The following is a 15,877-nucleotide window of genomic DNA, read 5'->3' on the forward strand; positions in this document are numbered from 1 at the left end:
GTCACCTCAGAGATGGTGCCTCCACCTGTCCTTCCTTCTCTGCTGGCTTCCTGTGGGTAACAGGGGCCAAGCTCACAGAGCCTCCGGGAGGGTGCCACTCTCCTCTCTCCCACAGCATCAGGCAGAAGCGCATGCTCTCTAGTGCCCTCGGTGTGTCCTGGCCAGGCAGTGTGCGCCAGAGCCGGCTCAGGGGAAGTACTACTGGTGTCTGGGGATGAGAGGCGAAGGGCAGAAGGCTTTAGAAGCAGTGTCCCATGGGGGCCCAGCTCAGCCTTGGCCCTCCAGGGGCTGGTGGCCTTCCTGAAGTGCACGCATCATGGGCTTCCCCAGGCAACAAGGTGGCCCACAGAGCTGCCTTTCAGCCCCACAACAGAGGGAAGGAGCTCTTCTTCCTTGTCTCCCTGGCCATCCCCGAGCAGGACAGCTCTGAGTGTTATTTGTAGGGCCGCAGGAATCGGGACACTTTGGAACGCAGCAGTTTGATGAAGGACCGGGGGAACATCTCCTTGGACTCCTGGGCTGTGTACTTGAAGTAGTTCTGCGGGTGTGCCAGCACGTCGAAGAGCGCCTTGATCAGCTTCTTGTCCTGCAAGACATGGTGAGATGAGGTGGGTGAGGTGGGGCCAGGGCATTCCACTGGGGGCCTGGAAGGGATGGGGAGCAGGGTTTCAGGATCCCCCAAATCTCTTTACTACAGATAGTCCTTTGGTTTTAACAGTGTAATTGTATTTTTTCCTTTCCTTTTACCATTTGTTTTTATATTTATTTAGTTACAGTTGGACACAATAACCTTGTTTTATTTATTTATATATGGTGCTGAGAATAGAACCCAGGGCCTTGAACGTGCTAAGCAAGTGCTGTACTGCTGAGCCACAACCTCAGCCCATCCATTTTACATTTTTAAATAGTTTTTTTGTGGTGCTGGAGAGGGAATCTGGGCCCTAGTGCACACTGGGCAAGTGCTCTGTCATTGAGCCACATCCCCAGCCCCATGTAGCTGTTTTTTTTTTTTTTTTTTTTTGCTTTTTAGTTATACGTGGACACAATATCTTTATTTATTTATTTATTTTTATGTGATGCTGAGGATGAAACCCAGTGCCTAACGCATGCTAGGCGAGTGTTCTACCTCTGAGCCACATCCCCAGCCCCATGTGGCTGGTTTTTTAGTAGCCTACCGGCATGAATGCTTTTATTAAGAGCATCTGTTGGTAATATAACACTCTGAAAACCAGAGCGTGCTGAGGACCGAGCAAGGCTTCGCAGCCACAGCCGCACCTTGAGCTTGCAGCTCCCTGGTCACTAGCTCCTCGACCCTGGAAAGCCCTCGGCAGCTCTACATCTCGAGGAGGCCCCTGGACAGCAGGGTCAGGACCCCCACTCTGAGGGCTGCAGTGAAGACGTAGAGTGTGGCCCCCAGCAGAGCCTGGCTACAGAAGGGCTCAGGACAGCTCTCCAGTGTGGGTGCAGGTGGCACCTGGCTCCTCCTCCCTGAGTGGCCTCTGGAGGAGCATGCACAATCTACTACCTGATGCCATCATGGGCCACTCAGAAGGAAGCACTGAGGGGTGGACTGAGACTTGGCTGGGGTATTCTGGAGGGCAGGCCCAGCGGTGGGCTCTTGGCAGAGGCCTGTAGCCTGGTTCCTGCAAAGCCTCCACAAATGGTGACCTCCCGCTTCTGGGCCTGGAAGGTCGTCAGCTTACTGCCTCTGGCCACGCTTGCTGCTGGGTTTGACCTGTTCAGATACACTCTAACCCTTCTCACACAACCACACGTACACACGTGCACACAACTTGCCACACAGCACCTTGCTCACACACACGCACCACAGGTCCTTCCTACGTGCATTGCTGCCCTTGAGGAACAGCACCCCTGGTGCTGCTCCTCTGCCTCAGGGCTCCATGCTGGGCACCAGCTGTGGGGCATGAAGCCCTGCAGCCCCTCTCACAGGGAGGCTGGGACCACAGTCATGAAACAGACCCAAGGTGCAGTGCTCACAGGGGCTGTGAAGGAGTGGCACGCTGGTCTCTGAGGGTCTGTGACACATGTGTGGTCCAATCAGGGAGGTCCAGGAAGGCTGCCCAGAGGACAGGCACAGAGCAGAGGGACAGGTAGACATTCACTGAGGAGAGGCAGGGGAGATCATCTTGGGGAGCCCTGGGCAGAGAGTGCAGCAAGAACAGGCAGGTGGTCCTGAGGGGTGGGCCCCCATGTCCTAAGAGCAGTGCCGGGACACTCTGAGTTCTGGAAGGGTGCTCCCAGCTGCAGGGGTGCTGAGGTGGCAGCTGGGCTACAGCAGGGTGAGGAGGGTGCTATCGGCCAGACAGGCTGTGGAGGGGCCAGGGTGGCTCTCTGGTTTCTGTCTAGACAGAGAGGTGGCCTGAGGAGGACATTAGGAGCCTGAGAAGAGCAGCAGCTAAAAGCAAGCTACATGACTGACAAAGCACCTACTATGAGCTCGAGGGTCACCAGGCAAGGGCCTGGAAGTCTCGAGGTGACTACCCAACTATGCAGACCACCCTCTATCTCAGTCAAGTGATACCTGACGAGGGTCAGCCAGGTGGATGTGGCCCCAGCCCCACTCTTGTCCTTGTCACCAGCCCAAACAGATCCCCAGGTCTGGCCTTACTCCGGAAGAACTGGGTCCCTGGGCCTCTGGCCAGTGCCTACTTAGACAGCTGCAGCCTCCCCTCTGTGAGGACGTGGCTCTGCCTCTCGAGGCCACAGAGGACATGGAGGGGTTCGGTCCCAATGATAGGAGTGACAGCAGCAGAGTGGGTTCCAGATTCTACGATACCACCCTGTCCAACTACCCTCGTCTCCCAGATGAGGAAGGCAGAGCTGAGGCTGCCAGGCAAGGAACCTGCCCAAAGCCTCGTCCCTGGGTCCCGGTCCCCATCTCCTCAGAAGCCAGCTTGGTTTAGGCCTCTTGGTCTGAGGGGACAGACATACCAGACCCAGGCCCTCCGCCTCCTCCCCTGCCACACCCTCTGTCTCATGTCTTCAGGGGCCAGGGTGGGGGCAGGGACGGCCCAGGCCACTCTCCCAGATTCATGTGGATTCCCTTCCAATAAACTCACTTTCAGAATTTCCTGGTGATTCTCCGAGGCGTACAGCCGCCCATCGCGCACAATGTCTTCTATCAGCTGCTGGTAGTCCTCTGGGAAGCGGGTCAGCAAGGGAGGGGAAGGCCGGAACTTGAGACCCTCACATCCCCGCCTCTGCCCTCCCTGGCTCCAGCCTCGGGTTGTCGGCGAGTGCTGGATGCTGCCCCTGGCCTTCGCATCAGGTCCCTTCCTGTACTGTCATGGCGGCTTGGCTGCCCTGGTTAGCCTTGTCCTCCTGTGGGCAGTGCCTCCACCTCCGCCTGCAGACAGCAGTGTCCTCATCTGCACCCCCACACCCTGAGGCCTGTCTGTAGCGGGGCCCCTGGGGCATGCTGGTCCTGGGTCTGTGCCCTGCCAGAGGCTGGGGCGTGAGGCTGTCTCCACTCCTGGCACCCAGCGGGCAGTGATGAGCGGTGCCTTACCATCGTAGGTGACGTAGGGCACTTGGAACCCTTTGTCACTGTTGCCTTCGTTGGACTTGAACTGGATCCAGAGCTTCCGGGAGCGGGAGGTGAAGGCGATGGGCCTCTCATAGGTCTGGCAGGTCTCGTAGGTGGTGATGGATGTGGGCGAGGCTGGGGGAGACGCCCTCACTGAGGTGCCCCGAGCCATGCTCCTCACTGACCCTTCCTCCTGCTATAGGTTGCTTACCTCCCCAACCCAGCTGGCTGCCAGGGCCCTAGTGCCCATTGCCCAAATGCACCCTCTAGATTCGTCTGGTTCCCTCTGCCCTTCACTGCCCTCTGTCCCTGGAGTTCTGGTGGACCCCTGCGTGCAGCCCCCTGTGCTGGGGCTCTGTCTTCCTCCAGCCAATTGCTCCCACATGACAGGGCTCACGCCTGTGCCCAGCAGTCAGGGATGGGGGGTGCACTCAGGCAGGCCATGGGAGAGGAGCCCGGGGCTCCTGTGAGTGAACAAGGAGGGGTGGACCTGCTATCCCCTGGGGTGCCCACCTCCTCACTGCTCCCTGGGTATTCTTCCTGAGGTGCCCCTGATACAGGAGAGGCTGCCTCTGGAGCTCAGCCCTGTGGGTGGACAGGGGAAAGAAGGATGTGGGTGGGGGCCCTGGGGCTGGTGATGGGAATGGGTAGGGCAGGTGGTTCCTGGCTGGGCTCTCAGGTCCCTGACCTGCTCAGGGACCCTGGGCAGGCCCCTTGCCCTCTCTGGCACAGCCCCACTTGCATATTAGGGCGGTCAGACTCGTGACAGGAGCAGGCAGTGTGTGCGTGGTGCTAAAGCTCACACAGAACGTGGCACTGAGCAAACTCCTCGGCTCCCTCCCCGTCCTCCTTCGCCTCTTGTGGCCTGCCTCTATGACCAGAGAGAGTCAGGCCTGGATGAGGGTGTGCTCTGTGCCTGTGTGGGTTCCTGGCCTTTCTCCCTGGCCCTACGGCCTTCTCACAGGCTCTGCACAGCCCATCTCTGGCAGCCAGATCCCAGTGGGTCCCCACCTGCCTCCCGGAACCCCAAGTGACCTGTTCTCAGAGCCTGGGCCCTCCTTCCTGTTCCTGGTGAGGCTGTACTAAGGTGGGCGTGAACGTGGACTGAGGCTGTGTGGCCCTGCCATCCCCATCCCGAGGCCAGTACCTACCACTCTTCCTCATGACCAGGACATCACCGCACTCATCCTCGATGGGCAGGAAGATCTCGGGGACCACAATGAGGATCCTGCGCTTGGGGGGCGGTGCGATGTGCCACACACACTCAGCATTGGCCGGGTAGTCTCCAGGGTAGTTGGGGGACTCTATGTAGCCCGTGTAGTCACCAAGCTCACCACCACAGTGCTGGTCTGTGGGTACCATGGCCACAGGGCCTGGTCAGGCTTGGCCTGCTGGGTGTCTTGGCCTCCTGGGCCCTCAGGCAAGTGTTCCTGTCCCCTCCTCTGCCCAGCCTCCACCCAGTCCTCCTGTGTCAGCTGCCAGGCCCTGAGCTGACCTCTAGTGGGAGCCCTGCCTGGGCTATCCCCTCGGCTAGAGGGCAGGTCCCCAGTTACTCTTGTAGGTTCTCTGAGCCCCAGCCCGAGCAGATACCTAGGGGGCTGACCTGCCTGGCCAGGCCCATCCTGTTCCTGTGTCTGGGCCTGATCATGTCACTGGCCACTCAGATGGGCCGTTTTGTGCCCCTGGAGACTGGCAGCCCCCCCTGGCTGGCCCAGCCAGGTCTAGGTGTGAATGTAAAGGGAGGACCCTGGGCACCTCTCTCTGGTTATTCGCCTGGTGAGCCTCACTGAGCATGCCAGTGCCACACGGTCTCCCTCCTCACAGAGCAGGAGGAGCAAGCGGTCCACACAGGGAGGAAAGGAAACGTGTTCCTTCCGTTTCCTTTTTAATTACACTGTACATCCTTGAAGAAGCTGAACCTGATATTTTTATGAGCCAAATTGTTCCTAGCCTTTAATTAATAAGGAAATGGCCTTAGCTCTGTAAAAAGAACTGAAAATAAATATTAAAGGTTTATAAAATTCCTCTGCATTCTCATTTAAAAATTTTTCTCACTTCAAAACTTCTGGGGAACATTTCATTTCCCTACCAGCATTCTAGAAGCTTCCCTCTCTCCTGGCTTCAGCGTGTTCACCTATGAGGATGTTTAAGCCCTGCCTCTGCAAAGCTCCTCCTCTGGCTTGCTCTTCAGCCTGGGAAGCCTGGACGGAGGCCACTGCCACCTCAGGCTAACCCCTTCACAGGCTTTCAGGCAGTTCCCAACATGGCCGGAGGGGCAATGAACTAAAACTGACCAGGAGAGGGGAAAATACTTAAAATGATATGGTGTCCTTTTCGTTGCCCCCAAAGACCTACTGGGCGAGGGGCTGGCAGGAGCCCCTCTTTTCCCAGACTGTCTAAGATGACCACTTTTCTCTGACTTGAGACTCTTGGGCACCACGAAGCCTGTATGGCCCTCCTCCAGCCCTTTCATGCCTGTCCACAACTAGGTCCCTGCGTCCTGCTGCTCTCAGGCTTCAGCTGGGTGTCCACTTGGCCTAAGAGGCACAAGCCTTTGGGGCTGCAGGGCTGGCACTTGCCTGCTGTCCCAACCGCCTTGCAGCTGCCCCTTAACATGGGTTTCTTTCTCCCCAGGACCCAGAAATCAGAGCAGGGCCTGGCTTGGGCCGAGACTTGGGCTGTGGCTGGTGAGTAGAGGGAACTGGTAAACTTCGGTGCCACCATACTGCTTGCAGAGAGGGCTAAGCCAGGGCCTCCCCTCCTTGCCACTGAGCTCAGGAAGGACGTAGGGTTCACAGAGGCACCCCTGTCCCCCAGTAGAGGTGGTAGACAGGAACCAGCACCCTCAGTCAGGCAGGGGGAGATCAGCTGTCGCCCTGCCTCCATGACCTCCCGGGCCCCGCCCAGCACCCCTGCTCCCTGGAGAGGGAAGAGAGGCACCTACTTTTGCAGTGTGTGATGTTGGTGGAGCCATCGAAGTCCGTGCTGGTGTTGCCTGGACAGGTGACGCAGTGGTTCTGGCCAAACTCAGGCTGGTAGGTGCCCACAGGACAGCGGATACACCGGTGTGTGGTGGTGTTGTAGTGGTGGCCAGGGGAGCAGTGCACTGCAGAGACATGTGGCAGGGATGCTAGTGGCAAGGCCAGGCCTCCCCTGCTCCTGAGGTGCGGCTCAGACAGAGCTCAAGGCCCTCTCCCACCCAGTGCAGCCTCTTTACCATGAGGGGACAGGTGGGAGGACATGGCCAGGACTGAATGGCTTGGGAGGGGCCCATGTCAGACACAGACTGAGGACACCCGTGGGCTCCAGCAACACAGGGACGTGTAGGCCACTGTGAAGGGAGTAACTTTTGGGGAGACGTGGGGTAACAGTGTGACTGAAGGGGTTCAGGGCAGAAGCCAGAAGAGGAAGGGGAGGGAGCAAGGCTGTACCTTGTCATTACACAGTTGCGGGCACAGGGAGGAAGGGGAGGCCGGAGGGCAGGGCCCAGGGGAGAAGCTGCTCCTCAGAACAGCAGGGCCCCAGAGGGGACCATATGGATATATGGCAGACTCTGTGGGACTGGGATTGAGCCCCGGGCCACCGGCCTGTGCTGGCAGCACAGATACCTGACAGATATGAGGGGGCTTGAGGAACAGGAAGCAGGCTCCTCTGCTGGGGGGACAGGCAGGCTGGACAAAGGAGGGGAGTGGCGGACACCCAGCAGGGTGGCCCTGAAGGGGCTGGTGAAGGTGTCTGCTCTGGTCCAGCCCCTGCCACCTCCTGGTCCTCCCATCTTCCTTCCAGACATGGCTCACAGGTTCCCAGAAGCCTCCCCGTGCCCGAGGTGCTGGTGCTCAGCAGGCTCGCACCCTGTCTTAATCATGGCACAGTGCTCGCCACCATGTCCATGCCTGGTGGCTCCAGGCTACTCCTCTGACTGGGCCATGCCAAGGAGATGAGGGCTTCTGGGGAAAGCGTCCCTGAGCAGTGCAGCGGGGGCGGTGGGGCCTGCTCACCTTTGGCCTCGCAGTCCTGGAAGGAGGTGGCACCCTCCAGCTTGGTGAGTAGCCCCCCTCCACAGGGGAAGCAGCCGGTGCGCCCAGGCTCAGGCTGGTACATGCCCCTGGGGCAGGCCTGGCAGGGCTGGAAGCCGTCTGCTGAGAAGAAGCCTGGAGAGCACTGGCCTGGAAGTCAGAGGTCGAGGCTCAGATGGGAGGGCGCTACTGGGGCTGGGCCGTGAGTGGCCCAAGGCCCTGATCTTGATCTCGCTTACCCCAGGAGAAGGCACCTGGGTTGGGGTAGGGGACAGCATGACAGCCCTGGTGGCGGGAGGCTTGGTCTGGATGCTGGCAGCATTCTTGGTGTGGCCTGCCAGGCCACCTTTGCTTCTCCCACAGCAGGAAGGGCTGGGGGCAAAAGGGCAGTGACCCTGCTGAGCTGGGAAGTGGGAACCCCAGGTGAGGGGGTTTCTTTCACAGGTCTCTCCCCAGGGGGCAGGCCTCATGTCTCATGTGTCCTCCTGGCCCAGGTCCTAACCAAGTGATGTATCTCCCACCTGTGGCCACCTTGTGCTCTGAGTCACTACCTGCCAGGTGGGGGCACCTCCCTTCTGGAGAGGCAGTGGGCCAGAGCAGCTGGCAGCCTGCAGAGCCTTGGGCTAGGACTTGGGCTGTTCTGACCCTGAGAGAAGGCAGAGGTCTCCACTCCCCTGAGTGTCCACTCGCCCACCCTCACGGCACTGCCTTGTCATGTGTATGCTTTTCCTGCATACCCTCCAGCTGAGCCCGGGAGAGACCAACAGGGAGACTGACTTGTTGCATAAACGGGGCCAAATGGGGGTAGCCAATGGAGACCATCTCCACAAACCAACGGCACTGGCTAAGTAAAAAGTGCCATCTCAATCAGCTTAGGGTAAGGTTTAGCACTCTTTGTGCAAAGTCCCTGCTCACAAAAGTACGTGGTTCACTTGGTGACTTGTTGATGACTGTCCCCAGGAGGCCCAGTGCTGGGTCAACCATAAAGCACTTAGGTTGTCCCTTTATGACCACACCTCGTCTGTGAGGACAACATGTCTGCACACTGGCGTGCTCTGTGGGCTACACGGTGCAGTGATGTGGCGTGCAGAGCTCAGGACTCTGGGGGCCTCCAGGAGCGGACCCCACATAGCCCCACGTCCTTCGTGGGGGTACCTGTGTGGAAACTGAGCCACTTTGGGATGGCCATGAACTGCAGCCAATGCCAGACTCTGTGGCCGCACATGGCAGCCACCTTTGCTTTGGGAGCCTCGGGAGGCGGGAGGACCCTGCCTGTGCCCCTCCCCACCAGCCCCCCTTCCACATGGGCCTGCACTTGCCTCCACATTCAGATACGTTGTGGGCACCAGCCAGACCGAGCCCGTCACTGCTGGGACATGGCGTGCAGCTGAGCTGGCCTTCCATGTCCTGGTAGGTCCCCGACACACACAGCACACACTGGCCCTGCTCGCCGCTGAAGTAGGTGCCAGGCCCACAGGTCACTGCAGAGGCAGAGTGGAGAGGCTGCTGGGGGACAGCGGCAGAGGGCTGGGGCCGCCCTCCCCTAGCAGACTGGCATGGCCCAGTGGGGCCCAGCCTCATCCCAGAGGAGCTGGGGACAGGATCTGGGGGGCAGCCATCTACGAGGACCCTTGAAGCCCTGGTCTCCTCTCCCTGAGGTGGCCCCTCCACAGTGCTCCACAGACCCCTGCAGCCCTGCTCTTTCTCCCCTCCACGTCCTGTCCTCCACCCACTTAACCTGTCACCAGCTGCCTCCTGGGGCTCTTCAGCTGGACACCCCAAGCCACTTCACCCCAAACCAAGCTCCCGGTCTCTCCTTTTCCTGCTGCAGGAGGATCTGGCCCTAAGGATGGGCAGTGTGGAGCCTTGAAAACTGCACACGGGCATGGGCCAGGGGCCTGGGCAGAGGCTGAAGGGACAATGTGGAGAGCACAGAGAGAAGGACAGTCTACGTGATGGGCGGTGTTGGGCCAGCAGGAAAGTGTGAGGAAATAAGGAAACTGAGGCGGGTCAGTTAAGGGGAAAGGAAGCCATGTCCCACACAGGCTGTGAGGGGCGGAGAGAGCCCGGGGCTTCAACGGGCGGACTACACAACGTGAGGTGTTCTCTCAGACACACACCTGTGGAGGTGCCGGTGCGACATGCCTACACTTTCCAGTGCCCTTATGGGAGGGCCTGTGGCCTTGCTGCTCCCTCAGCAATGAGCGCTCTAGGGGCTGGTCTCTGCATGTCCCTCTCCTCTCACAGGAGCAGGGGATTTGGCTGGTTCCAGGCTCAGGCAGGGAGGTACAAATGAAGTCCCACACATCTTGTGACACGATTAAAAGTGCGGGAGGCCTCACAGAGTGACGGGGGCCAGTCAGAAGGACATGGGGGCCAGTTTAGGGGTGCTCAGTGCATAATGGGGACAGTCTGAGCATTAGCACTGACCTAAGTGGTGCTGGAAGGAATCACAACTCAGTGTGGACTAGGGGACTCTCTGGGCCCCTTCTGACAGACACACAGACAGGGCAGGGCAGAGCTCTTCCTTCCAGGAGACTCTAACTCTGAAACGCAGACAGGACAGCCCAGCGGCAGCCACCACCAGGTGGGAGATTTGCTGGCAGTCATAGGAAGCTGGGGATGGTGGAGTCAAAGGAGGATCAGGAATCAACTCAGCATCTGTCCTCAGAAAACACTCCTCAGCCACCAGAGAGGAGCTGAGGCCTCTCTGTACCTGCTGAGAGGCAGGACAGCTGGCCTCGGGGCTGTGGTTGTCCTGCAGACACAGGCCTCCAGCTGGTGAGGAACAGCCGGTGGGCCTACTGAGCAAGGGTGTGCCTGGGCCCAGAGAGGCCAGCAGGGGGCTGCCCCAGACCTCAGGGGCCTGAAGAAGCGCAACAGGAGAGTGACACTCATTCCTGGTAGGAGCTAGGACCAGAGAGAGAAGAGGGACGCTGTTGGAAGGATGGTGGAGTTGCCATGGGGTGCATGAGCTGGATGGGGAACCCTACACCCCACCCTTCTACAAATGCTGAAAAATGTTCCCAGTTGGGGACTTGGGTGAGGGAAAATGGAAGTTTCTGTTGTGCTTTCTGAAAGCTGGCAATGATTTCCAAGTAAGTTGTTCCAAATAAGAGAGTGATGTCACCGAGCCCCTGGTCTGTGTCCCGTGTCACAGCAGTTCTGCCCACTGTAGTCTGGGTCAAAGTCCCTGCGACAGCTGCACCCTGGCACAGCCTGTTCTCTGGGCTTCGGATCTGTGGTCCGATTGTCTACTCACCCTGCCCCAGGTGGGCCTATCGGACCCCTCAACCCTGGGGCAAGTACCCACCTGCAGATGGGGAGACTGAGGATCTGAGAGGCCTGATCTGCCCAAGGCCATGAAGCAGATATGAGTACAGGCCAGGCCTCTGGAAGGCTCAAGGGCACCCTGTAGCGGGAACTCTCTACCTCCCCAACCGCCCTCTGTAAGTATCCCAAATCTACAGTGAGTACCTGAGTGGCCGTGCCCTGGAGTCACCCCGGAAGTCTCTCTGCCAAACCCCACTCGCCAGAGCACTCCTGGAATTGTCTGACTCTTCATTTGCCCCGCCCTGGTTCCAGGACCCCCACCCCTACATGGCCTCCTCTTCCCCCATCCACCCTCCTTCCAATCAGCCTTCCTGTCACAGAGAGTGGACCCGGATGTCCCTCCCTAGGGCATCCCAGCAGAACCCAGAACTGTGTCTATGGCTGCCTCATGTGCCTGTGGGTGGGCTGATTTGCTCACAGCCTACTTCCCCACAAGAACAGGACCACTCCTGCTTGCCACGGCTTGGTCCCCAGTGCCGTCTCTGACTTCACCCCTCGTCACAAGCCATCCCCAAGGTGTGGTCACCTGCCCTGGCTGGCTGGCCTCCAGGCTCCCTGACAAAGCCCACGGGGGCTAGGGGCTGGCCTCCCCATTCCCTGCAGACCACCCCTTAGTGGTGCTGGGCACTGTAGCCATCACACTCCACCCTCCCTGACCCTGACTCAGCTTCCTGGCTTCTTGTCAATCCCGGGGCCTCAGTTCACCCTTCTCTGGGAAGCCTTTAAGACCACCAGACAGGAGGGGCCTTTCTGGTCACTGCAGCATGGCCTTTCGTCATGTTCTGTCCCCGTCCGTGCCCTGTCCCTCAGGACTGTGGTGAGGATGGCAGGCACCAGGGAGTGCACTTTAAATGACAGAGATGATTCGAGGGCCACGGCTCTCCAGGGCAGGCCTCTGCATCCTGTCCCCCCACGAGTCTGTCTCCTGTGTGCTCACTGGGGTTCGCTTGGGCTGCACAGACAAGGAAGTTGGTGGCTGAGTGGCCACGGGCAGGGACTCACCACATTTGCCATCCTGGAGCACCTGGCCAGTGCCACACGTCCCTAGCCCCTCCAGGGCCTTGGCTGAGCACTGAGCCACCTCATACTCAGTGCCTGAGATCTGCACGTAGAACTGCTGTTGGTTGATGGACTTGCGCAGGGTTTTGATGGCGGCCTGCAGGCTTTGCTCGGCTCGCTTCCGCACGCAATTGGCTTCGCAGGTATCTGGTGGGAGAGACCGCGTGAGAGAGTAAAGTGGCCAGGTGAGCCTCCACCTTCTTCAGAAGGCCCCCTGTACCAGGCCCTGCCCCGGGTGGGCCTGTCGGACCCCTCAGCCATCTGCACAGCAGCCCTGGGGCGAGTCCCCACAGGCAGATGGGGAGACTGAGGATCTGCCCAAGGCCATGACACAGATATGAGTACAGACCAGGCCTGTGTCTGCTGCCACATGTCATCCAGGGCACCACTCACTGGGTGGGAGCTCAGACACTCTTGAGGACTGTGACTGAGCCCAGAGCAGTGTCCAACTCTCTGTCTTGAATCCAGGATGCCCCGAGGTCTGGTTCTGCCCACCTTGCCAGCCTCAGCCCCAACGCCCAACACTGTGAGTGCCGCCTCCAGCTGCCCTGCCTTCCTCTCACACCCTACCCTCCGACCTCTCTGCCTTTGTCCATTCTATTCCCTCTGCCTGAATGCCTTTCCTTGCCACCTCTTCTACCCCATTAACTTTTTTTTTTTTTTTTGGTACTGGGGATTGAACCCAGCAGTGCTTTACTATTGAGCCACATCCCAGTCCTTTTTATTTTGGATTTTGAGACACAGTCTCATTAAGTTGCTAAGGGTCTCGCTAAGTTGCTGAGGCTGGCCTCAAACTTGTAATCCTCCTACCTCAGCCTCCTGAGTCACTGGGATTACAAGTATGCATGTAAACTTTGATTTCAAACTGATTCAAATTTAAATGTCACCTTTCCTGAAAGCCTTCCTGAGCCCTGCACTTGGGAGTCACCTTAGCTCCACACCCTGCTTGTTCCCATACCCCCACTACTCAGGGTGTCACCTGGCTCTGGGCAGCTAATAGGCCTGTCTGCCTCCCTGCAGCTGGGAGCACTGCCAGGACAGGGGCCATGGCTGGTCTCTTTTTCCATGGTGCCTACGCCCAGGTCAGGCATACACTGAATACATTTGCTGACCACTGTCACCTCCTTGGCCTCAGTCCAACCAACACCAAGAGGAACATTCTGGTGTGAAGCAGCCAGCACCACCAGCCTCTCAGGAAGCTGGGAGTCAGTCTGTGTCGTGACCATTCTGGGGGCTGCACACATTTCCCCTTCCAGCCCCAGCCAGGGCGGGAGGGTGGGAGTGTGGCCGTCTGTCTCCGGGGCTCTCTGAGCCTCCTCTTCCATGCTGGACAGGGCCTTCCCCCTGCCAGCCTCTCACCAGCCTCTACACCACCTGTGGTCCTGGCTTGGGGGTGGAGGACCCCCATCCTGCCCTGCAGCTGCTCCTCAGGTCCTTGCAGCCATCAGAGAACTCTTCACCCACCTGAGGCCTCTTCCATCTTTATCTCCACCTCAAACTCTGCAGTGACATGGGACACCTCCTTGGATGGGGACTTGCGGCCGCGGCGTCTCTTCTTGGAGGAGTCGCACTTGAGGGTCAGGAACGTCACGTGGCAGTTTTCTGACAAGGATGGGAACACTATGGCAATCCCAGCCCTGTGCACAGACTGCACTGGATTGCCCCTTGCAGGGCCCTCCATGCCCAATAGCAGGGACAGACGCGGAGCGGAGCTGCAGCAGGCCAGGCTGCCGGGGCCTCATGCAGGAACCAGCCCTCCGAGCCACCACAGCGCCACCAGAGGAGGCGCCCTTCCTGCACTGGCCAAGCTGCTGCACCTGATCAGGCCGCTGAGGGTTTGGCCAGTGCCCCCAGTCAGGCCTGTCAATGCAGAGCATTTAGACCAGTTTCAGAAGGAGTCTCGTGGGACCAGAGCTGGAAGCTCCCGGCTGGGCCCTTCTTGGAAAGCTTGTTCTCTGCTAGCCCTCAACCTGGAAGTCCTTCTTGGTCACACTCTCTCGAGAAAGAACTGCTGAGTAAAACTGCAGCTCCTTCAATTAGGAACAACCAGGCTATGTAGAAAGGCCTTGCTGGGTGCATGTGTCACTTAACCCTGGTGTGGCAGAGACAGTGGCCCCCAGGATGCTGGACACCCATTTCCCACTCAATGTAAGGGGTCAGGGGTGGGGGCGGCAAGGTGGAGAGGCACAGATGGGATGCTTAGAAATCCAGCCTGCTGGACTCTGGGCCCCAGTCCCAGGCTTGGGGGTTCCTCCACCACCCCTGGGTCACCTACTCACCCAGTAGTGGTTGCCGTGGGGTCTCCTTTGCTCGCTCCTGGCTACGGGGCCGGAGGTGGCATTTGGCATCTCTGATCTTGAAGCGGGCCTTCTGCTTGATGGGGGCACTGGGGGCATCTGGAAAAATCCAAGATCCTCTCCTATGGCAAGGAAGTGGTGGGGACGGGGACTGCCACAGAATGAGTCTACCTGGGGTTGGGATGGGGCTGGGTGTGGGCAACTCTGTCCCATGGCCCTCCCAGGGCAGGGGAACCTCCCCTGCCCCACTCCCTCCTCTCCCTGCAAGGCCCGAAAGGTGAACTCAGGGACAGTGGGTCGAGCTCAAGCCCAGGGGCATCTGGCCAGAGTCTTCTGTAGAGGGGAAGGAGTCCCAGCCTCCACCTGTCTCATGGCCAAGGCCCGAGTTGTGGCTGGAGATTTTAGAAAGCAGGCAGAAGGGAAGAGGGGAGCAAGAAAAGGAAATACCATGGAGGCCAGAACTGCAGAGTCCTTCAGAGAGCAGATCCCAGCTCTCTGGACTCCAGTCCTGCGCTCCAACAGGCTCCGAATCACGCCTTTTACACCCTCTGCTCACCTGAGTACGCCCCTGCCACTCTGACAGCAGGGATCAAAAAAGCGCTGGGGAAACCCTCTCCCATGCTGAACAGAGGCTGCTGGGCAGGGCTGGTCCCAAGGGAGGGAGCACGCTGTGCCTGGCACCCCTCAGGCAGCGTTTGAGGCAGGGCTGCCCACTGAGTCATTCAGGAGAGGCCACACACTCCCCGAAATCAGAGCCTGAGATCTGTACACACAGAAGCACTTTGAAGTCACTCAGCTACTGCTACTACGACCTCAGATCCAAAAAGCCAGTGCCCCTGGGCTGGAACTCGACCTTCAGGCTGCTGGCATCTAGGTCCAGGCCTGCCTTGTCTCCAGTACCCTGAGCCAGGCCTGGAAGGACCCAGACTGGGACACTCTCCCCTGGGGCTGTGTCCCTCCCTCCCCATGTCCCTCTCCACATACCAGAGAGTCAAGGGGCCACCTAGGTGTGCAAAGTGTGGACAGTCAGGGGCTACCTGAGCAGCCAGGTCGGGTGCCAGAGCTGGTGCCATTGCGTTTGGGTAGTGTCCTGCCCTGGAGACCCAGAACACCACAGGTCAGGACGTAGCTGTTTTCTGAGTCTGTGGAGAGGCCAGTGGGTGAGGTGGGCCTGGCTGCACCTCCCTTCCAGGGCCTCAGATTCCCGAGGCCTCCAAGAGGTTGCTGAACAAGAAGGTCAGGACTGACCGCTAAGTCAGTCTATTTCTGCCACATGCACACAGGTAAGTGGCCAGACAGGAAGAAGCCTAGACCTAGGGAGGCCCAAACAGTTGCCCAGGGGCACTGCGACCAGGGCCCCCTCATCCCTGGTGGGGCTCTTTCCCAGAGAGTTGCAGAGATCAGGACCTTGACCCAAGGAAGAAGCCCCCCACCAGTACATCCCTTCCCTGGGACCACCTGGGTTACCTGGCACGAAGAGGGTGTGGGCTGGGCAGGAAAGAAGGCAGCTCTCCACACTGCCCACCTTGCTGCAGGACAGATGGGCCTGGGCAGAGGCCTGGGCTCGGGAAAGGCACCTGCCCGTCTCTGAGGAGAAGGAAGACAGAGAGGGCCTGAGAGGCCAG

The 15,877-nt window shown here is 59.2% G+C and overlaps 1 protein-coding gene across 1 annotated transcript in view; it reads right to left on the reverse strand.

The window, feature by feature from the left end:
* Positions 1-433: 433 nt before the first annotated feature.
* The window catches only part of LOC308659057 (signal peptide, CUB and EGF-like domain-containing protein 1), a gene marked incomplete at both ends in the record, with an annotated part of 56,703 nt that continues 41,259 nt past the window's right edge, over positions 434-15,877 (reverse strand). Inside the window, 12 exons of the mRNA XM_081312053.1 lie at positions 434-586; positions 3,081-3,160; positions 3,530-3,682; positions 4,699-4,896; positions 6,492-6,653; positions 7,546-7,713; positions 8,883-9,044; positions 11,899-12,102; positions 13,420-13,557; positions 14,235-14,351; positions 15,290-15,394; positions 15,720-15,839. Coding sequence (XP_081168179.1) covers positions 434-586; positions 3,081-3,160; positions 3,530-3,682; positions 4,699-4,896; positions 6,492-6,653; positions 7,546-7,713; positions 8,883-9,044; positions 11,899-12,102; positions 13,420-13,557; positions 14,235-14,351; positions 15,290-15,394; positions 15,720-15,839 — 1,760 coding nt within the window. The remainder of the gene's footprint in view (positions 587-3,080; positions 3,161-3,529; positions 3,683-4,698; positions 4,897-6,491; positions 6,654-7,545; positions 7,714-8,882; positions 9,045-11,898; positions 12,103-13,419; positions 13,558-14,234; positions 14,352-15,289; positions 15,395-15,719; positions 15,840-15,877) is intronic.

This window comes from Spermophilus citellus (genome assembly GCF_964194105.1).
Source record: "Spermophilus citellus genome assembly, chromosome: 10".
Lineage (NCBI taxonomy): Eukaryota > Metazoa > Chordata > Mammalia > Rodentia > Sciuridae > Spermophilus > Spermophilus citellus.